We start from the raw sequence: 26,360 nt of genomic DNA, 5'->3' as shown, positions 1-26,360 counted from the left end.
CTGACTCTTGGGATGCAAATAGTACTTTCTGCCTGAGGTCCAAAACTCGCATTAGGAAGCTTTGAGGAGTCTCTCTAATATTTTGTGCTTCGGAAGCTAACTGCTTGTAAAGCTCTGTGGCACTCCTTTCTTGAAAATGAGAACGCAGAATGCATCTAAGAGTGGGGAGGGTTAAGTTAATTTTTCCCTCCAAGTAGCTGCGTAGCTGCAAACCGGGGGATATAGCTCTTATAACAGCATCAACTATTTCAATCTCAGAGTATCCTCTGTTCAGTCCATTCTCAATCTGATGGGCAAGACTGGAGAATGTCAGTTTATCTCTCTGACCCAGATCACCTATTTGACCTGAAATTTTGAAGTCTTTGCGCCAGAGTGAACTTAGCTGGGGTTGAATGTTGACTAAGGGCGGAATGTTCATTTGAGGACCTGGGGTGTTTTGGGGCTGGTGCAAAACATCCTTAACTGTCCGCTCGCGTTCCGGTCTTTGTTGCTCGCTTGTAGTTCTTAGTACTGCTGTCTCTCTCTCAGCTCCTATCCCTGGGCCATGTGAAGTTTGCACTACGTGATTATCAATGTCACACTTCAATTGTGAAATCTTGTCCTTCAATAACAATAATTGGGACATGCCTTCATCCTCGAGCTCCTCTAGTTCATCTCTTTCAAGATGATTCATAATGTGAGTGACCAATGATATACGTGTTTTCCGTCTCCCATTTCCAGATATGTTGAGAAAATCACATATTTCCAGGAGATCATCTTTGGTCAGTACATGCAACATTCCCAGTACCTCTTCTTGTAGCTGCTCCATCATGCTGACAGTGCAGGAAATCAGTTAGCTGGACAGGAGTAGACGCTGAACTGGAAGGTTATCCTTTTCCTCTGATGATCTCTAATTGGCCTCAGTTGACAGGAAAGTGACCCACCAGTCTCCAGGTCTCCTCAGCAGCAACGATTTTCCCCTGCAATCTGCATGGGTTGTGGTTTGAAGGATTTAGCTTGTTCAGAATTCAGCGAACAGGTCGTGGACACCGGACATCTGAACAGCAATCCCAGCGGTGCCTCCAAAATGTTACACCCTGAAACAGGGTGAAATAATCACAACAGTGTTGTGTGTTGTTTCCTCAGTAGACTTTACTAGAATCCAAACAACAATTCACAACATGAACCGGAAAACAGTATTTTAAATGATTTACAACTCATATAAAATAAAAGGAAATTATACAACACTTTTAACTACTTGCATTTTAACCAAACAATTTCTGTACAATAACCAAAAAGTATTGTTCCATGTTGTATAAACCCTAGAATGCCTAATATTCAATGCAACACATCAATAAAGCATACATATTCTCATAACTGGGTAACTATGTTTACATTTAGCTTCAAACATAACGGGCACGACTCAGCTGCTTTCATGTGATCGAGGATGCGCGCGCACGCACACACACACACATTCATACCCTCAATTATGGCTGCGTCACACGTAACTACTACGCTTTTTTTAACGAGCAGGACTCGCACAGTACACACAATCGATGCTCTTAAAACACAGCGATTTACATTGAATTCACTTTACACTACTCAATGACAAACAATGAATAAACTCCTAGCCCGCGACATACCTGAAACAGGGTGAAATAATCACAACAGTGTTGTGTGTTGTTTCCTCAGTAGACTTTACTAGAATGAGGAAAGTCTCCAACGGCCGCCTGCTAGGTGCATACAGACATAAATAATCGATCTCAGATTGTTCTTATTACAAACTATAGGAGAACCCAGATCGACAGCGTCACTAATGTGAAAAGCATGGAAATATTCAAAAGACAAAATTAATATTTAAATTCCTATCGTATTACAAATAATACATTTTTTATTTATACTTTAATATTTCAACTTGTTACATGTTCACCAGTTTTAGCAATGTCTTTACCTTGACAGTTGGATTTCGGTTTCTCGTTTGGGTGAACTTCCCTTTTATGCATACATCACATTCTTTATCAGGCTTGTGTTTCGCACCACTAATGTGCATGCCAACTGTTACATTTTGCAATTTCAATATATCCTCATAGTTGCAGTGCCCCATTATCTCGTGCCATGTCTGAATATCATGGCTGACTTTACACACACCATTTTCATGACACTCTGTTTTCAAGTAGTACATTCTTTTATACACATAATAAATAACAAATGTTGGACCATCAGGCGCCGTAAGAACGTCTTCGCCTTCCTTGAAGAACACTTTGGCACTCTTAGCTGTAGCTCGCTTCACGGAAAACAGTTCTTGAGGCAAGGATGGGATGTAGAGGGCGTTCTTGAACGTAACTTTACACCGACGCCCCTTACTGTCTATTAGACACACCTGTGCGTTTCCCTTGCCTTGTGCCAGCCCAAAAACACGTTTCCCATCTGCGAGCCCCATGCTGTGTTTCTCCGGCCTGAAATTGCTCACAAAGTTCTTAAACCATCTTTTGTCGTTCATAAAGTGGGGCGATGCACCTGTGTCCACAGTCAGTACCTTTTGTTGCATCTGCTGTGCTGTCCAGCTGGTATTCTCAGTCTCCGTCTTGAAGGAGTAATCCTCACCTCCGGTTGCTCTCCTGGCGTCATCATGTTGCATTTCATGGCTGCCACCGGCGTCATCGTCTCCACCTTTTTGGACGCACGCGTACCGAGCGCTTTGTCCGCGCTTCTTCCGGCATGCTTTGTTCGCGTGTCCTGTGTGTTAACAGAAACTACACCAACTAGTCTTTGAGCAGTTATCTTTACGGTGACCCTTTTCGCCGCATCGCCAACACGCCAGCTCCGTCGGCGGTCTGCTTTTCTTCTTTTGCGCCGCCCGTGCTTTCATCACTGTCCCTCCGGCCTCCTCGGCGAGTGATCCTGTGTCTTCCGCTGCCTCGAAGTTCCATAATTTGGCCTTGAACTCCCCCAGCGAAACGTCCATTGAGTCGTGCGTCACCATTAACGTGAAAGGCTTATATTTTTCCCGTAGCCCTCTCATAATCATTGCCATCATCAACCCTTCGCTCGCCATATAATATAATGATATTCTGTTCAGCTCTGATGACTTATTCAGTCACAGTCTCTGTGTCCGCTTTCTTCAGCGCCGTCATCAATGTATAGGGAGACAATGCGGGGCCTACCTTTGCCGATATAGTGTTCTCTCAACACTGAGGGTTTCCAGGCCCTTGTCTTTTGTGTCTCTGAATATGAGTTGTTAGCGCCATTTCACAAATGTTTATATTTTTATGGATAATGATTGCAAATATTTGTTTTTTGCCATTTATATGTTTGTGAGAAGAAATTATACATTTCTTTGTCTTTTGTAATTATTTTGATTTGTGGAGTGAAATGTGTCAACGTTAGAGGGCGCAATTCTTTATTTACTGTAATGCACGAAGAAGAAAGTGTTTTTTGGTTGAAGAAGAAATAAAGATGATGGCGAAGGAGCAACACAGTCTTTTTTCCGTGCTTCGACCATCAGTGTTTGTTCACGCGTAAAAAGTTGTTTTTATTCGCCACCAAACGAAGAGGTTGAACAACGAAAATAAGAAGAAACTAATGGAATCTAAAATAACCTCTACACATAGCATTTCCATGAGCTGCCCTCACATTCACAGCACTTCATGGACAAATACGACGAAGCACATTCTCCACATGGGCTGTAGAGGGAAATATACCAAATTGGGCACTGGAGGACTCACACAGACGCTATCAAAAGAAAAACACATTCCGAAAGACAGAACAATTGGAGATCGGAGCACATGCACATACGCATACACACACACAGACATATACATACACCTGCACATACACGTGCACATACACGCGCACACACCGACAAGATTACAAAAGAATGCCAGCGGAGAGAGAGACGGAGGGACTGCCCGCCGGAGAAGGCCAGCCTTGGCGTGTCAGTCTTGGGGACCAGACGGGAATCAACTAACCAGACGATGACTAACCTGGGGAGGACCTTCCCTTGGACGTGGACCCGTGCCGTGGGAGGGAGCGAGGACGACTGATTCAACCTACATTACCCTTGACATAAAAAAACTCCTATTAAAACTGAAGCTGGGCTGAAAGATGGCGCGCATTTTTCGACTGTGCTCGCCCGAGTGCAGTTTCTCGTGAGATGAAGAAAAAGCCACCCAGATATCTATCTTTGTACTTCCTGAACTCCAGAAATGGAAGAAACTAAATATCGGACCTCTAATCAGTTGTTGAGTCTTTATTTGACCCTTTTCTTCTTGAGTACAAAAAAACGAAGACGCGTTGGAGGAAGTTTGGCTTTTAAAGGTTTGATTTACTAACTACTTCTTATTTCCACGGTGACCCAACTCCAACAATAACATGACAAATATTTGTCATCTCATCAATATTTGCACAACAGAGTACTGAGCTTCGAGATCCTCACTATAATAGTTCTCAAAATTATATTTCTTGTCAATTTAGCTTAGTTAAGGGATATTTTATTGACAATCTAATATCAATCTACAAAGACAGAAAACAAATTGGTGGTGGGGGGGGCGCGAATCTTTTTCTTCTTGGTAGGGGCGGGTGTGAAATAATTGAGAAGCACTGCTAGTATATGCAGACATTATATCCATACAATCTTGCAGCCCGATTGAACCACAGCATTGTTGCAAGTTCCGTAGGAGAAACGTAAACGTCCCACTGCTGTTCCAGCAGCGGCTTCTCGGGAAATAGGCGGAAGTGACGTTAGAGCTGACTCGCGAATGCGGCGTTAATTTAGTTATTTTGTTAATTTTTTTCATCAACCGAATTAAAATGTTATATAAAATATATATCAAAACAGAACAAACACAGAGGCAAAGAAATATATTTGAAAAATACGTGCTTAAAGCATGACGTCATTAGCAAGCGCGCAGCTTGCGAAGGGCCTCGACCACATCCACCGACCCGTCAACACCGGAACAAAAACACCCACCGCTAAATTCTTCTGATTTAGTGTGGAACTGACTGTAATTTTTTCACAGGATGTTCAGTGCTACTCTAAAGGACGTCGATATAATTCATTAAGTCTTTGTGTCCCGATAATCTCATTTTCGCGCGTTGATGCTTTTCGGTGTAGTTAGCTTAGCTTGTTAGCTAGCTAGCCGCTAACGAAAAGAGGCACACGACTCATCGCCAAGCAGAGATCAAGTGCGGATTTGTTGAGATTGGCGTTTGAAAATGTGTGAAATCACGACACCCAAGTACAAAGAGGAACTTTGTGGAATAAAAGAAGAGAACGAGCAACATCTTCAATCGCTGGGCGAAGTTTGCAACCAACCTCGTGTTGTGCTACACAAAGCAGGTTTGTACACGTCTTACTCTCATTTGCTTTGTAAAGAACGACTTTCTATCGTTAGAAATATGCATCACAACATTAAGTTGTTTGGGGAAATGCGTTCAAGGTTATTGCCGTTTTATTTTTAAATATTGACTTTTACTTGCAGGTCTGCTGAACATTTGTTTATGCCAAATTAAATCAGTGCACAAAATAATTGCCAAAGAATAACCAATAGTGGGGGGTGAACTCCATGTTTTTCCCAGTATAAAATTTGAACTGATTATTTAACATTTTACATTTTATGTTTTTTATATCTTGTTCAAGCAATTCCTTACGGAAGGAATTCTGCTTGAATCTAAAATATGTGCACACTGCGGCGAAAACATTAATGGCGGTTGATCAATTTTAGTGGATAAAACGCAAAATATTAAGTTTTTAAAAAAAAAAATCAAGTACGTATTGGTCTTATTTATTTATTTATTAACTTTGTACTGGCTTCGTCGGGTGTAATTCAAGTTTTGTGCACATGTGCGTAGATTCACCTCATCCAAACATTTAAAATACATTTAATGCATCCATCCAGGGTTGCACGGATCTCATCAGTGAACAAGCGCATGCTGCAAGGAATGCATCTGCATCTTTGGCTTACTATGGGCTTAAAAAGGGAGTACGCCACAACCCCCTTTTCTACTAACAAGCCCAGGAACATTTAGTTCCTGGTAATAAAGTTCCTGTGGCCCAGGTGGTTTGCATCTCCACTGCAACTCATAGTTCCTGGTAATTTATCCAAATGGCAATGATGACGTATCAGTGGGAGGTCTTGTGTTACTTTGTTACTCATTACTGACACCCTCTGGCTGTTATGCATCATTGCAGGTACAAAATAATTCAGTGAACTCTAATATTATTATGGTGTATCTTAGTCTAATTTTAATACATATTGGATAACTTTAAAATATACAGTCATTACTCAAATATGTCAACATGAAAGTCAGAGTGAAAGTGTTGTTGCTTAATGCTTATGTGTAAGAACTTTTACTCTTTAAACGTAATTTTGTTTTAAAATTTATTTCAAAACAAAAATTTTATAAAAATAAAAAGGGTAATGTCGGAACTTACTCGCAGAATAAATGTCATTTTGGGTAAAAAAAAGTAACGTAAATCATACAATAAATAGCGACTCTGATGCCAGGGCTCCTTGAATTCTTTTAGGGATCCAGATTATAATGGAAGCAAAAAGTACCCACGATGAAACTATCCATAAATGCAAAATGAAATACTTGAAAACATATTTCGCTTGAAGGATTCCTATTTTATCAATGACATTATGTTGCGATGGCCCCCAGTGGCCCCCCATTAATATCTTAGGGTCCCACAACAGGTGTTCCATCAGACGCACACGATAGTGTGTGCTAACTTCAGCTCGCTTCCAGAAACGTCTGTGACTAATTCAGAAATTAAATCAGGCATCAGCCGCAACGTGCTTCCTTTTTAAATGCTCGTTTATCACTGTTGTGCTGCTAGGAAAGAGAGGTTAACATCGTAGGATGTAATTTTGTGAAATGCCCGCATGGTCCGGTCCAAATCGGGGTCCACGCATTGCTCCGTGTGCGGCAGGCACAAGTCAAGGTAGCACAGTAGAAACAATATAAGACAAAGTCACCGCATGAGCTTTGACGTGACCAAACCAAATTTGTCTTTTTGTGTCCTGCAGACGTCAATGAAAACGATCTCCGTTCTGTGAAAGAGGAGCCAGACTGGACTCACATCAAAAAGGAGGAGGAGGAGGAGGAGATCAACAAGTCACCACTGAACGTTGTCCCTATAAAGACTGAAGATGAAAACAAGGGTGAGGGTGAGGACAACAGAGGGGCGGAGCCTCCAAGCAGCAGCTCAAGTCATCACGTGACAACAGAAGGTGATGAAGACCACTGGGGGCCATCACAAGCACAAAATGAGGGCACATCAGTCGCTCATGACGATGATGATGATACTAATGATGATGATGATGATGATGATGATGGGCAAGCCAAAGGTGAAAGGGCATGTCACACTGACTCATTAACTTCAAAGCTGTCGTTAAAACCGCACACGAGAACACACAGTGGAGAAAAACCTTTTTCCTGCTTGGTTTGTGGTAAAAGCTTTTCTCTAAAATCAAATTTAACATACCACACAAGAACACACAGTGGTGAAAAACCCTTTTCGTGCTCAGTTTGTGGTAAAAGCTTCTCTCGAAAGACTCATTTAGTGAGGCACACAAAAACACACAGTGGAGAAAAACCTTTTTCTTGCTCAATTTGTGGCAAGAGTTTCTCTCAAAATTCTCATTTAACAATCCACACAAGAACACACAGTGGTGAAAAACCCTTTTCGTGCTCAGATTGTGGGAAAAGCTTCTCCCATAATTCTAATTTCACAAGGCACGCAAGAACACACAATGGAGAAAACCCTTTTTCCTGCTCAGTTTGTGCCAAGAGTTTCTCTCAAAAGTTGCATTTAACAAACCACATAAGAAAGCACAGTGGTGAAAAACCTTTTTCCTGCTCAGTTTGTGGCAAAAGCTTTAATGTAAAGTCATTTTTAACAAATCACACAAGAACACACACTGGAGAAAAACCTTTTTCCTGCTCAGTTTGTGCCAAGAGTTTCTCTCAAAAGTCGCATTTCACAAGCCACACAAGAACGCACACTGGAGAAAAACCTTTTTCCTGCCCAGTTTGTGCCAAGAGTTTCTCTCAAAAGTCGCATTTCACAAGCCACACAAGAACACACACTGGAGAAAAACCTTTTTCCTGCTCAGTTTGTGCCAAGAGTTTCTCTCAAAGGTCACATTTACGAAGCCACACAAGAACACACAGTGGAGACAAGCCATTCAGTTGCAGCGTTTGTGCAAAAACATTCTTCACTAAACAGCAAGCTGAGAGACACAATTGTGCTGGTGAGAATTGCAGCGATACTTGAAGATTAAAAAAAGAAATAAAAAATGAAAGAACCGACTCTTTGTGGTAAGATGTAAATGTGATTTTCAATATAATATGATGAAATTGAATTTTGCAAAGCTCTTTTATTGACACAAAGCCAATGTGATCAGTGCCAGAAGAACCATTGTGTCTGAGTGATGATGAGTTTTTTTGTGTGTTAACGTCAAGCATGTAAATAAAATTTATTGCCTTTGCCTGGAATAACATTTGTTAACGTTATGCTTTTCAGTTGTCTGTTTAATCGTACCTAATGGAAACTGTGAGAAGAAACGGTGCTTATGAAATCGTTGCCTTCCACAATCATCAATGAAATCACTTGTTCCACTTGCTCAACTGGCCTTCATTACGCTGTGTGAAAAGGTGAAAAACTGATCTCGAAGTTGAACTATAAAAAGAACCAGAAAGAGAAACGCAAATAGTCTCAATTTCTCTCAAAGGTTTTGGAATGTCAGGAGTTGGCGACTGGAGTCAGCGCTGGTTTTCTCGCTGTGTTTGGCTGGCTCGTATATGTATGGTCCATTGAACAAAACTCAAACTCTTCAAATATCCCCTCAGATACATTTAATATTTCGCTTTCTGAATAAATTTCTGACTAGCTAAAACCACTTTCTAGGTTGAACTCTATCAAGTGTTTGGGGTTTGTTGCTCAGCAGAATCTCACTTTGGAAAAACTATAATTTTGTCAAATATACCAAATATTTTTTTTTTATGCTATATTATATTTTTTATACATTGAATTATTTATATAATGAAATCGGGAAATAATAAAATGGGAAACGACATCCAGACTTAATGCAATTAATAAGAAATATAGAAACATTTTATAAATATTGAACTCATTGAGAAGAGTCCTAATCTCGAAATAAATATTGAAATATAAAAAATACTTATGTATTAAATTAATTCAATAACCCGACCCCGGATGAGCGGCACAAAATGGCTGGATGGATGGAATAATTTAAATTGCACACATATTCAAATGAACAAATATGTTAAGAAATAATCAAGAGTGAAATAAAAAGGTTTAAATTAATATTGATATAATTTTGCATATTCAAAGAATTGAATAAATATTGTATTATTACATAAGCAAGCTTAAATATAAATGAAAAAAAAAAGTTGTGTATTTTTAAATGGCCTAATATAGATATGGGAAGTAATTCTCTTTATAAGATAAGATAAGATGTCCTTTATTAGTCCCACAATGGGGAAATCTGAAGTGTTACAGCAGCAAAGCTATAGATCACACAGAGTCGGCGGCGTAATGTAGCCGTTAATGTATAACATTAGCAGCAGACATTCATAAAAACGCATGCAAATATACACAGTATAAACGTATCTAAGTGTAAGGAAACACTCCTAATGTCTGTTCATTATACAGAGGGGGAAACGCTGTAATGATAAAAACTACTGAATGATTGAAAATACTGCAATCATAAAAATATTGCAATGATAAAAGTACTGTAATGGTAAGAGTACTGACATGATAGAAAAGTACTGCATGATAGAAAATACTGCAATGATTAAAGTACTGTAATGTTAAAAAGTACTGCAATGATAAAATATACTGCAATGGTAAAAGTACTGTAATAGTAAAAGTACTGCAACGATAGAAAAATACTGCAATGATAAAAGTACTGCAATGATAAAAGTACTGTAATAGTGAACGTCCTGCAATGGTAGAAATGCTGCAGTGATAGAAGTACTGTTATAAGAATACTGTAATGGGAAACAAAATACATCATTGGTCAATATTTAAGTACACCATTGGCTGAAAGTGCAGTAGTAGTTTATATTGCATCCTAGGACTGCACAATTGCACTAATGCCCTCCCGTTTGTAGGCCTGACCGAATGTTCTTGTTAAAAAGTCTGACAGCAGTCGGCAGGAAGGGGCGGCGAAATCTCTCTTTGGTACAGCGAGGGTGTAAAAGTCTATCACTGAAGAGGCTGTGGCGTGCTCCAAGAGTGCCATTGAGTGGGTGGGCTGGGTTGTCCAGCATTTATGCCAGTTTCACCGTCATCCTCCTGCCCCCCACTGAGTCCACAGAGTCCAGGGAGCAGCCCAGGACAGAGCTGGCCCTCCTCACTAGTTTGTCCAGTCTCTTTTTGTCCCGGCCCGAGATGCCTCCTGCCCAGGAGACCACTCCATAGAAGATGACTGATGAAACCACCGAGTCATAGAAGTTCCTGAGGAGTGTTCCCCGAACGCCAAAGGACCTCAGCCGCCTGAGTAGGAAGAGTCTGCTCTGACCCTTCCTATAGAGAGCGTCTGTGTTGTCGCTCCAGTCCAGTTTATTGTTCAGATGAACACCCAGGTACTTGTAAGTTGAGACCCTCTCAACGTCTGTTCCCTGGATATTCACTGGTGCAGGTGGAGAGTGCCGACGCTTGCGGAAATCCACCACCAGCTCTTTGGATTTCCCAGCGTTGATTTGGAGGCGGTTCTGCTGACACCAGTCCGCGAACCCCTGCGTAACCCCTCTGTACTCCCGATCGTCATCGTCAGTGATGAGGCCGACAATCGCAGAGTCATCAGAGAACTTCTGCAGGTGACAGGTTGTGGAATTGTATTTGTAGTCCGAGGTGTAGAGGGTGAACAGGAAGGGAGCCAGCACAGTTCCCTGCGGCGCTCCCGTGCTGCAGAGGAGCACGTCAGACACACAGTCCTGTGTTCTCACGTACTGTGGCCGGTTTGTGAGGTAGTTGTGAATCCATGTGATGAGGTGGTGGGCCACTCCCGCCTGCTCCAGCTTGTCTCCCAATAAGGCGGGCTGGATGGTGTTGAAAGCACTTGAGAAATCAAAGAACATGATCCTCACCGTGCCCCCCGCCTTCTCCAGGTGGAAGAGTGAAGTGTGGAGCAGGTAGATGATGGCATCATCCACACTGATGCCAGGCTGGTATGCAAACTGGAGTGGGTCCATTGAGGAGCTGACCAGGGGGCGCAGATGGACGAGGACCAGTCTCTCCAGGGTCTTCATCAGATGAGACGTCAGCGCCACTGGTCTGAAGTTGTTGAGCTCCTTCGGATGGGGTGTCTTTGGAACCGGAACCAGGCAGGATGTTTTCCACAGCTGGGGGACTCTCCCAGCTTCAGGCTCAGGTTGAACATGTGCTGGACGATTCCACACAGCTGGACTGCGCAGGATTTGAGTAGCTGGGAGCTGATCCCATCTGGGCCTGCCGCCTTCATCTTCCTCAGCTGGTTCTTCACCTGAGATGTTGTGAGGAACAAGGCTGAGCAGGAGGAAGTGGTGGTTGTCTGATGAGGCTGGGAACTGGAGCCTGTGGAGAGAGAGAGGGGCGAGAGAGGGGGAGAGAGGTTCTGTCCTGTTGCGCCCTATTTCGTCCTCATTGTTTTGTTATTTTGTCCCTAGTACCTTGTTGCCTTTTGGTTTCGTTTTGTTGAATAAATTCCCTTTAAGTTACCCTAATCCCGGCTTCCTCGCATTTTGGGTCCACCCCCTCCTCGCCGACCGGCGAACCTAACAGAAATACTTGTAAACATATTTCACTTGAAGGATTCCCATTTTATCAATGACATTATGTTTGCGGTGGCCCCCATTAATAAATTAGGGTTCCACAACAGGTGTTCCATCAGACGCACACAATAGCCTGTGTGTGCGAACTTCAGCTCGCTTCCAGAAACGTCTGTGACTATGTCAGAAATGAAATCGGGCATCAACCGCAACGTGCTTCCTTTTTAAATGCTCGTTTATCACAGTTGTGCTGCTAAAGGGCGGTTTACATCGTAGGACGTAATTTTGTGAAATGCCCCCATGGTCCGGTCCAAGTTGGGGTCGCACGCATTGCTCCGTGTGCGGCAGGCACAAGTCAAGGTAGCACGGTAGAAAATAAGACAAAGTCGCCGCCTGAGATTTGACTTGACCAAACCAAATTTGTCTTTTTGTGTCCTGCAGACGTCAGACAAAATGATCTCTGTTCTGTGAAAGAGGAGCCAGATTTGACTCACATCAAAAAGGAGGAGGAGGAGGAGATCAACAAGTCACCAGTGAATGTTGTCCCTATAAAGACTGAAGATGAAAAAAAGAATGTGAGTGAGGACAACAGAGGGGCGGAGCCTCCAAGCAGCAGCTCAAGTCATCACGTGACAACAGAAGGTGATGAAGACCACTGGAGGCCATCACAAGTACATAATGAGGACACATCAGACGCTCATGACGATGATGACGTTGACGGTGGGCAAGCCAAAGGTGAAAGGGCATGTCACACTGACTCATTCACTTCAAAGCTGTCTTTAAAAGGGCACAGAAAAACACACAGTGGTGAAAACCCTTTTTCCTGCTCGGTTTGTGGCAAAAGCTTCTCTCGAAAGTCTCATTTTGTAAGGCACACAAGAACACACAGTGGAGATAAACATTTTTCCTGCTCATTTTGCGGAAAAGGTTTCTCTGAAAAGGCAAGGTTAATAGCACACAAAAGAATACACAGTGGAGAAAAACCTTTTTCCTGCTCAGTTTGTGGTAGACGCTTTTCTGTAAAGTCAAATTTAACTTGTCACACAAGAACACACAATGGAGAAAAACCTTTTTCCTGCTCAGTTTGTGGAAAATGCTTCTCTCATAAGGCAAATTTAACAAGCCACACAAGAACACACACTGGAGAAAAAACATTTTCCTGCTTGGTTTGTGGTAAAAGCTTTTCTCTAAAATCAAGTTTAAAATACCACACAAGAACACACACTGGAGAAAACCCTTTTTCCTGCTCAGTTTGTGGCCAAGGATTCTCTCGAAAGTCTCATTTAATAATTCACACAAGAACACACACTGGAGAAAAAACATTTTCCTGCTTGGTTTGTGGTAAAAGCTTTTCTCGAAAATCAAGTTTAAAATGCCACACAAGAACACACACTGGAGAAAAACCATTTTCCTGCTCAGTTTGTGGCAAGAGTTTCTCTGGAAAGTTTCAATTAACAATCCACACAAGAACACACAGTGGTGAAAAATCTTTTTCCTGCTCAGTTTGTGGAAAATGCTTCTCTCATAAGGCAAATTTAACAAGCCACACAAGAACACACAGTGGTGAAAAACCTTTTTCTTGCCCAGTTTGTGGCAAAAGCTTCTCTCAAAAGTTTGATTTAACAATCCACACAAGAACTCACAGTGGAGAAAAACCTTTTTCATGCTCAGTTTGTGGCAAGAGTTGCTCTCGAAAGTCTCATTTAATAACTCACACAAGAACACACACTGGAGAAAAAACATTTTCCTGCTTGGTTTGTGGAAAAAGCTTTGATCTAAAATCAAGTTTAAAATACCACACAAGAACTCACAGTGGAGAAAACCCTTTTTCCTGCTCAGTTTGTGGCAAGAGTTGCTCTCGAAAGTCTCATTTGATAATTCACACAAGAACACACACTGGAGAAAAACCATTTTCCTGCTTGGTTTGTGGTAAAAACTTTTCTCTAAAATCAAATTTAACAAGTCACACAAGAAAGCACAGTGGCGAAAAACCTTTTTCCTGCTCAGTTTGTGGCAAAAGCTTCTCTCAAAATTCAACTTTAACAAACCATAGAAGAACACACAGTGATGAAAAACCTTTTTCCTGCTCAGTTTGTGGCAAGAGTTTCTCTCGAAAGTCTCATTTAATAATTCACACAAGAACACACAGTGGTGAAAAATCTTTTTCCTGCTCAGTTTGTGGAAAATGCTTCTCTCAAAAGGAAGGTTTAACACGCCACACAAGAACACACACTGGAGAAAAAACATTTTCCTGCTTGGTTTGTGGTAAAAACTTTTCTCTAAAATCAAGTTTAACAAGTCACACAAGAATACACAGTGGTGAAAAACCTTTTTCCTGCTCAGTTTGTGGAAAAAGTTTCTCTCAAAAGTCGCATTTACGAAACCACACAAGAACACACAGTGGAGACAAGCCATTCAGTTGCAGCGTTTGTGCTCAACAATTCTCCACTAAACAGCATGCGGAGAGTCACAATTGTGCTGGTGAGAAAAGCAGCGATCCTTGAAGCTTAAAAAAAAGAAAACAAAAAACTGAAGGAACTGACTCTTTGTGGTAAGATATAAATGTGATTTTAAATAAAATATGATATTGAATTTTGCAAAGCTTTTTTATTGACATTAAGCGTGTGATCCGTGCCAGAAGAACCATTGTGTCTGCGTATTTGTATTTGTTTTTATTTTCGAAAGTATACAGGGACTGTGCATATTAATCAAACTGTTTCCTGTAAATATGCCAGATTATAGCAAATGGCTAATTTGCATCCGTTGTCCCTGAGTGATGATTTTTTTTTGTTTTCATATCAAACATTATTAATGAAATTAATTGTCTTTGCCTGGAACAACATTTGTTAACATTATGCTTTTTCAGTTGTCTTTTTAATCGTACTTAATGGAAAAGTTGTGAGAAGAAACGGTGCTTATGAAATCGGTGCCTTCCACAATCATCAATAAAATCACTTGTTCCACTTGCTCAACTGGCTTTCATTACGCTGTGTGAAAAGGTGAAAAACTGAACTAGAAGTTGAACGATAAAAAGAACCAGAAAGAGAAACGCAAATCGTCTCAGTTTCTCTCAAAGGTTTTAGGATGTCAGGAGTTGGCAACTTGATGGCGACTGGAGTCAGCGCTGGTTTTCTCGCTGTGTTAGGCTGGCTCGTATATGTATGGTCCATTGAACAAAACTCAAACTCTTCAAATATCCCCTCACATACATTTAATATTTCGCTTTCTGAATAAATTTTTGACTGGCAAAATACACTTTCTAGGTTGAGCTCTATCAATCGTTTGGGGTTTGTTGCGAAGCAGAATCTCACTTCGGAAAAAAACTATAATTTTGTCAAATATACCAAATATTTTTGTTCATGCTTTATTATATTTTTTATACATTGGATTATTTATATAGTGAAATAGGTAAATATTAAAATGTAAAATTGGAAATCACATACAGACTTAATTCAATTAATAACAAATATAGAAACATTTTATAAATATTGAACTCATTGAGAAGAATCCTGATCTTGAAATAAATCTTGAATTATAAAAAATACAAAAAAATTAATTCAATAACCCGACCCTGGATGAGCGGCAGAAAATGGCTGGATGGATGGAATAATTTAAATTACATACATATTCAAATGAACAAATATGTTAAGAAATATTCAAGTGTGAAATAAAAAGGTTTAATTTAATATTGATATAATTTTGCATATTAAAATAATTGAATAAATATTGTAGTATTATATAAGCAATCTAAAATATACATTGAAATTTTAAAAAAAAAACTGTATTTTTAAATGGCCTAATTTAGATCTGGGAAGTAATTCTCTTTATGAAACTATGAAGGGACTGGAGCTCACAGAAGTGACCAGTCTTGGTTCTGAAGTTCCGATGTAACCAGATACTGCCCTGAGAGAAAATTGGCCTGAGCATTGTTTATGGTGGGGGCAATTCTCTCGCCAGGTCAGTGACCTTCCAGGGTATGGAAGTAATTTAAGGTGGTCACGAGTAGACTGGTCGTATCAAAGGGGAGACACATCTGCTCTCCCTCTGGGGGACTTTTGGACGGAAATCCCGAAGACTAGCGGGATGGGAATGCATATGCAACAAGGGAAAATTAGATATTCATGTCCGATTTGGGCATTCCCCATAAGGAGGGAATGTCTGAGAGGGGGCTCGCACGTTTTTGGGGAGACTTCTTTTGACATCAGCATGTGACGAGAAAAAAATCTTTTTTGAACCAGTTCTTTTCCATCACCAATCCAGCCTTGCTCGGCTGCCTCTCCGGAAGGCAGCAAGGACCCACACTTCAAAGACAAAATATACGACATATTGAAAGAAAAATAATACTCAAATATTGAAATAAGTATAGAATTGAATGAATAAACAACAAAGAAATAAATACCTCCTGGAAAATATCCTTATTTATCAACATTTGTCAAAGCACAACATTTCGATCAGATTGAGTTCTTTCTTGCACATTCTTCAACAATCGTAATTTTTTTTTTTTTACTTTTACTTTTTAAGTTACTTCAGTGCATTTCATACCTGTGCCTTCAGTGAAGTCCTACTTTGTCCTACTTGAATAATGCCCCTCACAACACCATCATTTATGACACCACGGCTGGACAAATAATATCCAGAAACACACTTACGCACCACTGAGTGAGTGTTGGACGATATAGCTTCTCTTGAAAGGTCCGACTTGAAAATGTCTTTGCAAGTGGATCTGAAATTAAATCCACACTTTTCCCTCCTTCGGCCATTGTGGTTTAAAAAAAAGCAAGAATATATTTCAGATTTTCCAACGGCCGCCAATTACGACTTTTGGGTGTGTTGATTCGGCATAGCGCCGCCCCCTCACAAGTGAGTATCCAATCACAAAATGCGTTCATCACTCTCAGCGTAAGGCCAGCGAAAAGGCTCACTGTAACCAACTCGTGATCTGATTGGCTATCGCAACCGTCTAACAAATATGAAAGCTCATTGACTTTTACAGAAGAGATGCTCGCACAATTGCATCTTAAGGCCTCGGAATGCATAATGCGCGCTCCTCGTATTGTGAAACCTGCCCGGCAACACGAGTGAGCGGAATTCTGATTGGATTCAAAACTCTCACCTCAAAATACAACGCTCAGCTATAATATGAAACCAATGCGCCGATTATGATTTTTATTTTTCATTATTGATTATGTTTGGCCAGCAGAGAAGGCCTTGAAGGCCCAACACTGAGTTACTTAAGAGCCGAAATTAAACTTTACTTTCATCAATAGAGTTAAAGTTATGCTTTATTGTAGGTGTTATGTAATTAATAGTGAGGGATTGTATTACGATTGCTGGCATTATTTTAAACACTTATGGGACAGAAGGTCAATTATTTAATTTAGCAGGTTCATATTTACTGAATATGTTCAACATTGATGAAACAAAAGCGTTTTTCAAATGAAAGTAGAAGTACAGTGCATCAATAAGATTGACTGGGATTGTAGTCATGGTGTTTACTGATTCATTATATTATTCTCATATGCTAAATTTCTATTTCTTTGTTTAAATGTAAGACCTCAAATTTGCACACATAGTATTTTCATGACCCACACTCTCATTCAGAACAAACAGATTCAGTCTGCTCAGGTCAAACTGATGACAAACCAGATAGCACTTCATGGACAAATACGATAAAACACATTCTCCACATAGGCCATAGAAGATACAAACATATCACAGGGACGCTATCAAGAACACCCCAAAAACATAATCTGATCTGGGAAAACATACGCCACACAATCTGTACACCGACGAGATTACAGGGGAATGTGAGCAGGAGAGACGGAGAGACTGCCGCCTGCCTGAGAAGGTCAGCCTTGGACGTGGAATGTGGGAAGGATCAAGGACGACCGATTCAACCTACATGACCCTTGACAAAGAAAACCTCCTTCCGGTTGCTGGAATATAGAATAGATTTTAAGGTTTTCCAATATTGTTGGCAGTTTCTTGCTTTCGGGGTGTTCCAATGTGGTTCACTTGCTCTGTTCTGTGTTTGTGTTGTTGTCTGTGTGTTAATTGTGACGTTGTTGTGTGTCCCGTGGCAATTTGTGGCCCTTGCTGTGCTGCGTTCTACTGGGTTGTTGTGTCTCATGTTTATAATTCTCGGGTCTGTCTTATGATGCTCAATTGGTTTAATGTTAGGGGGTGTGTGAGAAAGTAGAGTGTTAACGTCTGGTGAGTGATGATAAAAAGGAGAGAGTGGGGTTTGCGTCCCACACTCACAACAAAACATGCTTAAAGTAACGTGTGGTGCATACAATATATCGTGTGAAAGTTCAAGCGATCACGTGAGTGAATGCAACCCTGAAGCAGAACAGGGGGAAACCTAACGGCGATAAGATAAAACTGCCTGATTGGTTGGAGTGGATAAATAATGAAGTTGTGGATATTTTGGTAGTACAGAGAGGAGAATCCAAAACACGGAAAAATCTGTGATAGGATGGACCTTGCTCCGGTGAGAGTTCCACACTGCTTGAGTCGTAGTTGATTAAAAATGGGGAAATGGTGGGAATGTAAAATTATGATTGTTATAAAAATTTCAGGGGATGATTAGCAATTAAATTACAGGAGAGGATTGGCGATGAAATTACTTGAGATAAAAAGTATATGAAACCGAAACACAAAGGCTTCATTGAGCATGTGTCTTGCGGACGTACGAAATGTGACCATTGGGAACTCTGAGTTGATGAGGAAATTGAAAGAAAAAAGTCAAAGCGAGCAGGGTGAAGAGTGTGGGGAAAGTGGTGGGAGCAGTTGGATGAGCAGGGGGAGTTGCAGATATGAGGTTGGAAAGATGGGGGTCGCGTGGCCAATGGACGGAAGCTGTTTGTGAGGGTTGGAGATGGGGAGGCGTGGCTGGGGTGCGGACAAGATATATAAGATAGATAATCATACCCAATACAGACAAAGTGCAACGAAAGACGCTGGTGGAAAAACTGACACCAGGGGAATAACGACGGGAACGAAAAAGGCTTGCAAAAGGCAAGGAACAAAATGAACAAAAATCGCTTACCGCAGAAGGTCAATAAATGAAAACGGAAACACTAACAATGAACGGGATCAAGGTACACGGAATTCAATAACAAGGTGTCTAGAATTCACAACTTGGGACATGAGCAAGAGGAATATTCCGACGCTGATTAGTCAGCGTGGAGTGTTTAAATAGTGCAGTAATCAATGACTTGACGAGTGACAGGTGCGTGGCTGGTGGGCGCATCTCTCCAGCCATGACGACATGAACAGGAACAAGCGCTGGAAGGAAACGCCCCCACTCCACCTGGGCAAACACAAAACAAAAACATGACAGGATAAGACGGACCATGACACAAAGGGATTAGGTTTGAATTGAAACATTTTATGATCATGTTTAAAGAAAATCTTCAGAACAGGAGATGTCTAGCAATTGATGAGAGGTTTGCCAAGTATAAAGTTGGATTAAATAGTTCGGCAGCTGATTTATTAACTGATGTGTATCAAATGTAACAAAGGTGGACAACAGATGTTTATGACTTTGCGACACCAGCCCTGACATGACGACTTTTAAGGGACAAGACAGCATTCCAGAAATACCAGACTAACATCCGCATCTATGAGCTGTTTGACGTCACAGGTGCAGGATCGTCAGCTACGTCCAGGAGGAACAGGAGAAACGATTTCACGGAGACTGAATGGGAAAATTCACAAACGCACAGTGGTAAATTTTGGCATATGCTGGCTAAATTGAGGCTAAATTAGCGCCGAGGGAGGGGTCTCTGTGTGGAATTGGAAAGTATCTTTTTGGTAAATGAAAGTGTGACAGAAAAAGTGTTTGTATGTCTAAGTGGTTTGAGTGAATGTTTAAGGGACGGGCCTCAGGAAAGAAACCTGATTGAGGGCACCGGTAAGCCCTAACAGCACGAAGGAAGCAATGGGCGGACAGGTCTGATCAACCTGGATCCCTATTGCACTCCCAAGTACTGATTTTCAAATTGTTATTGGAGACAGATTGGACTAATCAAATTCAAGCATGAAGTGAATGATTGATTGACATTATTACACAAAATTTATGCAAAACTGAACGTTTCAGAAGGGAGGTAATTTACCCCTTCTCACTGGCAAGTGCCACTCCTCCAGTTCTCTCCACAGGTTTGAGGTGACATGTGACCGGTGTGACCAGAAGGCCAGAGAACGCTTCAAAAAGCGCCTCATCACGCCCATCCCGGAGTTTCTCCTCAACAAGGAGGGAGATATAAGATATTCTAAGTTAGGTTCCATGAAAACAGATTAAGATATAGTTGTTGCTTTAGCCTGCTCATGTGCTCCGCAGTTTTAATATTCACATTGGGTGCACGAATAGATAACACACACCCAGTCCAGGATAGGGCAAAATTATGTTGTATTGTTAAGACTTTTCCATAATATACGGCACCACAGCGGTGATACTTGAGGTTAATTTCAGTTAAGTTGGCGGTGGCGCTGTTTTTATGAAAATTACTCACTTAACGCAAGGGTAGGTTCTTCGTAGAGGGGATTACAGAGTTACATGCGGGACAAAATTTACTTGTCAGGAACTGTCCTTACTTGAGGCCGAGGCCAGACCTACAGACCAGCATGACGGTCACCGGCTGAATGGGGACACCTCAGGTGAGATTGGCCGTGCCGTGCATCAGATATTTCTGGCCTCGTTGGGGCCGATGTTGCTGTATCTTTCAGGTGGGGAGCGGAGGAGACAGGCCTGGTCTTTGTGGCCAGGGCGAGACGTGAATGGAGTGAGACTTCCGGCAGTGACCCATCCAATAATGTCGTCATTACGCAGCTGTTCCAGTTGGCCGTCCTTAGGGCGTGGCCTTCCGGTTATGGACATCATGTGAAACAGTCCATCAATAAAAAAATGCTAATCAGTCTCAGGAGAACACATTTTTTTTTACATCATTTTGCACGACATCAGAAAAGGAAAATGTGTGATTGGATTAAGGAGCGTTACTAAAAATTGTTGTACTTGCAAGTTCTGGTGGCCAAGAGGGCTAAAAATGATAAAATAAAAAAAAGAAAAAAAAGGGGTGGGGCAGCTAATGCATGCAGCTCCCATTGCACCTGCGCCTTCCGCTTCTGCTGCTCCTAGGCAAGGTTCGGGTGACGCGGCACCACAGCAGATTGGCTGTCCGTACCCGGCCGGTCAACGAGGTCGGGATTGCAGTAACAGAGGTAGGGGTGGTTATAGACGGGGGTTGTGAGTGGCGTGTGCTCTTGCTGCGGGGTCACTGGGTGATGAGCTGTCCATACCGAGCCACTTCCTGGAATGTGCCATCTCTGGTCCGGTGCCATTCCTGTCGCCCAGAGCTCAACCAGCACAGGGGGCGCCACCGTTACCCACTCCCAACGCACTCTTGACACCAACCCGCTGGTACCCCATTCCATGACAGGGGGCCGCGGAGCTCTCCTCCATTCCAGTGGCTGAACTGAAACATCTGAGGGCAGCTCTGAAACCTGGTTCTCCATCCTCCCGCGGTGGGTATGCCCTGTTCCTGATCCAACCTCCACCCATTCACCAATTGACCCAGTACATTGTACACTGTACATATGATCGCACACATGATTTGGTTTCTCAAAATGCATTCATCCAAATTTAGTCAGGAGTTCATCTTGCATTAGGATTATATATGTGCAATGTCTACCGGCGTTGCCTCGCATGCGTGCCTTGTCCCTGAGCAGCAGAAATGGTATGAATTGTTTACTTTCGCCAAGCCACAAATCGCATTGACTATTGATGCGCGTCTTCATACTAAAGATCTAGGCCCCATGGTAAAGCGGTGTGTCGAGGCGGTTGGCTGGGTTCAGACGTCTATTACGAATGTTGAATACTCTGCGTCACTAACAGGGTATCATACTTCAGCACCCACTACAAATTCTTCGGTTTTGGGAACGTGACTAAATTTCAAAATTTCACGAAGCGGGTCACTCGGGAGAGGTAGCTCTGTGTGCGTCTCTGCCGGAGGGGTTGTGGACACGGGGCCCGACTGATTTTGGGCTCTGCTCCACAGCTCCCTCAATTGTTTTACTGTCTCTACACCCTCGCCCAGTTGACAGAATCAGAGTTGGCACAGCCTGGAGGTGGAGGGAGGCATTCGGGAGACAATAGGAGGTGAAGACTGCAGCGGTCTTGGAGCTGTCTACATCTTGGAGAGCACCTATTCTTTCCGTAAAAAATGGTTTAATTTGGTATCTGCGTAATTCTAGGTTTGGGATTTTTATTTATCATAAATGGTTACTATTTCATTTGGTTTGCTTTAAAGATTTGCCAAAAAACTGTAAAAATTGGAGCGTTAGCTCAGGGCTTAATTTATAATCTTGAGATATTTGAACTCAGTGAACTAAATTTTCTTTAATTCATGTCGGGGGGCTCGCCTTACAGCGAGGAGGAGGTGGACCCAAAAGGCGAGGAGGCCAAGAGGTGGGTAACGTGAAGGGAATTTATTAAATGAAACAAACAACGTGGCAGGGTGCTAGGTATCAAGGGCAACCAAAACGTGACTAACAGAAAAGGAGGACGAGGAACAGAAGCCGGGGCAAAACGCTGAGGGACGTAACGGGAACGAGGACGTGAACAAGAGCATGAGCTTGACAGGAACAAACGTGGTCGTGGAAGTCCGGAAAGTGTGGCAATGACCCGACGCTCAGTAGTTGGTCTGGGAAGCTTAAATAGTCCGAGTAATCAGGGGAGCAGATGGGAATCAGGTGCGTGATGGTTGACAGGGAACAGGTGCGTGGCTGGTGAGGATGAGACGGCTGACAGGGAAACGCCCCTACACAGCTGACAAAACAATAACAGAAAAGCACATGGCACGAAGGAGGGAAGAAAATAACAACAAACACACTGACATGCCCGACACGGGTCATGACAGTACCCCCCCCTCAAGGGACGGATTCCAGACGTCCCAAATAAAGCCAAAAGAAAAAAAACAACAACCCAAAGAACAAAGTCCAAAAACGAGGGTGGGCGGAAGGGGTCGGGAGGTGGGACCACCACCCGTGTTCGGGACCGGTCTGGCGGGTGTCCGGGAGGCCAGACCAGCAAGTCCTTTCGCGGCCCTTCAGGAGGGCGTGCGGGCGGCCAGACCAGCACGTCCCATTGTGGCCATTCAGGCGGACGTCCGGGGCGACCCGAACGCCAAAAGGAGTCCGCCGACGGGGCTGAGACGAGAGGCGGCGGCGCGATGCTGGGTGCAGCAGAGGACGGGGCTTGGGCCGGCGTTGAGGTGGGCGCAACCGAGGCAGTAACTTGGAGCGACGGTAGGACGTTGGACACCGCCGCCGAGACGGAGACGAGACACGGTGGATCGCCGGACGCCGCCGGAGCAGGGACGAGACGCGGCGGTGGGTCGTTGACCGCCATCGAGGCAGGCACTTGGGGCGGCGGCTGGTTGTCGAACCCCGCCGAGACAGGAACGTGGAGCGGCGGCTAGTCGTCGAGCCCCGCCGAGACAGGAACGTGGAGCGGCGGCTGGTCGTCGGACGCCGCCGAGACGGGGACGAGACGCGGTGGATCGCCGGACGCCGCCGGAGCAGGGACGAGACGCGGCGGTAGGTCGTCGAGCGCCGTCGAGGCAGGCACTTGGAGCGGCGGCTGGTCGTCGAATCCCGCCCAGACAGGAACGTGGAGCGGCGGCTGGTCGTCGAACCCCGCCGAGACAGGAACGTGGAGCGGCGGCTGGTCGTCGAGCCCCGCCGAGACAGGAACGTGGAGCGGCGACTGGTCGTCGAGCCCCGCCGAGACAGGAACGTGGAGCGGCGACTGGTCGTCGAGCCCCGCCGAGACAGGAACGTGGAGCAGCGGCTGGTCGTCGGACGCCGCCGAGACGGGGACGAGACGCGGTGGATCGCCGGACGCCGCCGGAGCAGGGACGAGACGCGGCGGTAGGTCGTCGAGCGCCGTCGAGGCAGGTACTTGGAGCGGCGGCTGGTCGTCGAACCCCGCCCAGACAGGAACGTGGAGCGGCGGCTGGTCGTCGAACCCCGCCGAGACAGGAACGTGGAGCGGCGGCTGGTCGTCGAGCCCCGCCGAGACAGGAACGTGGAGCGGCGACTGGTCGTCGAGCCCCGCCGAGACAGGAACGTGGAGCGGCGACTGGTCGTCGAGCCCCGCCGAGACAGGAACGTGGAGCGGCGGTTGGTCGTCGTCCACCGCCGAGGCAGGAACCGGGAGCAGTGGCGGATCATCGGACGTCGCCGAGACAGAGGCGAGGAGTGGCGGTGGTTCCTCTGGCACCGCCGGGACAGAGGCGGGAGGCGGCGACGGTTCATCAGACGTCGCCGAGGCAGAGACGAAGGGCGGCGGCGCGTCGTCGACGACCGCCGAGACAGAGGCGGGAAACGACGGCGGTCCTTTGGACGCCGTCGCGAACGTGACTTGGGACGGCAGGGAATTGTTAACCGCCGTCGAGGCAGGAACTTGCGACGGGTGCAGGTCGAGCGCCGTCGGATCAAAGACCTGAGGCGGCTGCGGGACGTGCTCTGCCAGAACAAGGACTTGGGACGGGCGCAGGACGTGCTCCGCCGGGACATGAGCTTGAGGCGGACGCAGGACGTGCTACGCCGGGACGTGAACTTGGGACGGATGCAGGGAGTGCTCCGCCTGAACGTGGACTTGACCTTGAGACGGACGCAGGACGTGCTCCGCCGGGACGTGAACTTGGGACGGATGCAGGGAGTGCTCCGCCTGAACGTGGACTTGACCTTGAGACGGACGCAGGACGTGCTCCGCCGGGACGTGAACTTGGGACGGATGCAGGGAGTGCTCCGCCTGAACGTGGACTTGACCTTGAGACGGACGCAGGACGTGCTCCGCCGGGACGTGAACTTGGGACGGATGCAGGGAGTGCTCCGCCTGAACGTGGACTTGACCTTGAGACGGACGCAGGACATGCTCCGCCGGGACGTGAACTTGGGACGGATGCAGGGAGTGCTCCGCCTGAACGTGGACTTGACCTTGAGACGGACGCAGGACGTGCTCCGCCGGGACATGAGCTTGAGGCGGACGCAGGACGTGCTCCGCCGGGACGTGAACTTGGGACGGACGGAGGGAGTGCTCCGCCTGAACATGGACTTGAGGCGGGCGCAGGACGTGCTCCGCCGGGACATGAGCTTGAGGCGGACGCAGGACGTGCTCCGCCGGGACGTGAACTTGGGACGGATGCGGGATGTGCTCCGTCTTAACGTGAACTTGGAACGGACGCACAGCGTGCTCCGCTGGATCGGGAACTGGGAGCGGATGCAAGACGTGCTCCGCCGGAACGTGGACCTGGGGCGCTGGCAAGGCGCCGGAACGGGGCTCAGCAGCTGGCGGGGAGCCGGGACGGGGCTCAGCAGCTTGCGGGGAACGGAAATGGGACTCAGCAGCTGGCGGTGAGCCGGGACGGGACTCAGCAGCTGGCGGGGAGCCGGGACGGGACTCAGCAGCTGGCGGGGAGCCGGAACGGGACTCAGCAGCTGGCGGGGAGCCGGGACGGGGCTCAGCAGCTGGCGGGGAGCCGGGACGGGACTCAGCAGCTGGCGGGGAGCCGGGACGGGGCTCAGCAGCTGGCGGGGAGCCGGGACGGGACTCAGCAGCTGGCGGGGAGCCGGGACGGAGCTCAGCAGCTGGCGGGGAGCCGGGACGGGACTCAGCAGCTGGCGAGGAGCCGGGACGGGACTCAGCAGCTGGCGAGGAGCCGGGACGGGACTCAGCAGCTGGCGAGGAGCCGGGACGGGGCTCAGCAGCTGGCGAGGAGCCGGGACGGGGCTTAGCAGCTGGCGAGGAGCCGGGACGGGGCTTCGCAGCTAGGGAGGTGCCGGGACGGGGCTCAGCAGCTGACGGTGAGCCGGAGTGGGACTCTGGAGGTTGCAGCTGGTGAGGGACCGGCACTGGAAGCTGCAGCCGACAAGGGAGCGGCGTGGGTTGCTGCAGCTGACGTGGAAGCGGCGTGGGTTTCTGCAGCTGACGTGGAAGCGGCGTGGATTGCTGCAGCTGACGTGGAAGCGGCGTGGATTGCTGCAGCTGACGTGGAAGCGGCGTGGATTGCTGCAGCTGACGTGGAGGCACCGTGGGTTGCTGCAGCTGACGTGGAGGCGACATGGGTTGCTGCAGCTGACGTGGAGGCGACATGGGTTTCTGCAGCTGACGTGGAGGCGACATGGGTTGCTGCAGCTGACGTGGAGGCGACTGCGGGCCGGGCGCAGCATTCGGACCGGGCGCAGCCGAGACGGGGGACCTGATCCCCATCAGCCTTCTTCATGTCGACCAGCTGGGCTTGAAGTGAGGAGACCTGCTTCTCCGCGTTCCTCTTGCCCTCTTCTGCCTCAGCCAGCATCTTCCGCAGAGCGTTCCGCTCGTCCTCCTGCTGCCGCAAGCGAGTGGAGAGGCTCAGCTTTTGGCGAGTCTCCTCTTGGAGCATCTCCTGTGCATCCTGCAGCTGCGACTCCACTGAAGACAGGTCTTGGCTGACTTTGATGTTTCTGCCCTCGGCTTCAGTCAGCAGACTGTTGACATTGTCCAGCTCCGACTGCATCTTGGCCAACTTGTCAGCCATCTCCCGCCTCTGCTGTTCGCT

General features: G+C 45.6%; 2 protein-coding genes across 2 annotated transcripts in view; both read left to right on the top strand.

Moving 5' to 3' along the window:
• LOC148342413 (uncharacterized) overlaps window positions 1–26,360 on the top strand; it is a 154,532-nt gene that overhangs the window by 90,998 nt on the left and 37,174 nt on the right. The window lies entirely within an intron of this gene.
• LOC148342414 (uncharacterized) lies at window positions 12,222–14,484 on the top strand (the record flags this gene model as incomplete). The annotated part of the gene is made up of 1 exon (XM_088286229.1): window positions 12,222–14,484. A coding segment is annotated over one exon (2,040 nt), but the record flags the coding sequence as incomplete, so codon positions are not given.

Source organism: Idiotropiscis lumnitzeri, chromosome 2, assembly GCF_059441095.1.
Source record: "Idiotropiscis lumnitzeri isolate Australia: NSW breed Sydney's pygmy pipehorse chromosome 2, RoL_Ilum_1.0, whole genome shotgun sequence".
Classification (NCBI taxonomy): Eukaryota; Metazoa; Chordata; class Actinopteri; order Syngnathiformes; family Syngnathidae; genus Idiotropiscis; species Idiotropiscis lumnitzeri.
Note: the sequence above shows the minus strand (reverse complement) of the source record. Positions and strands in the feature narration are given on the sequence as shown.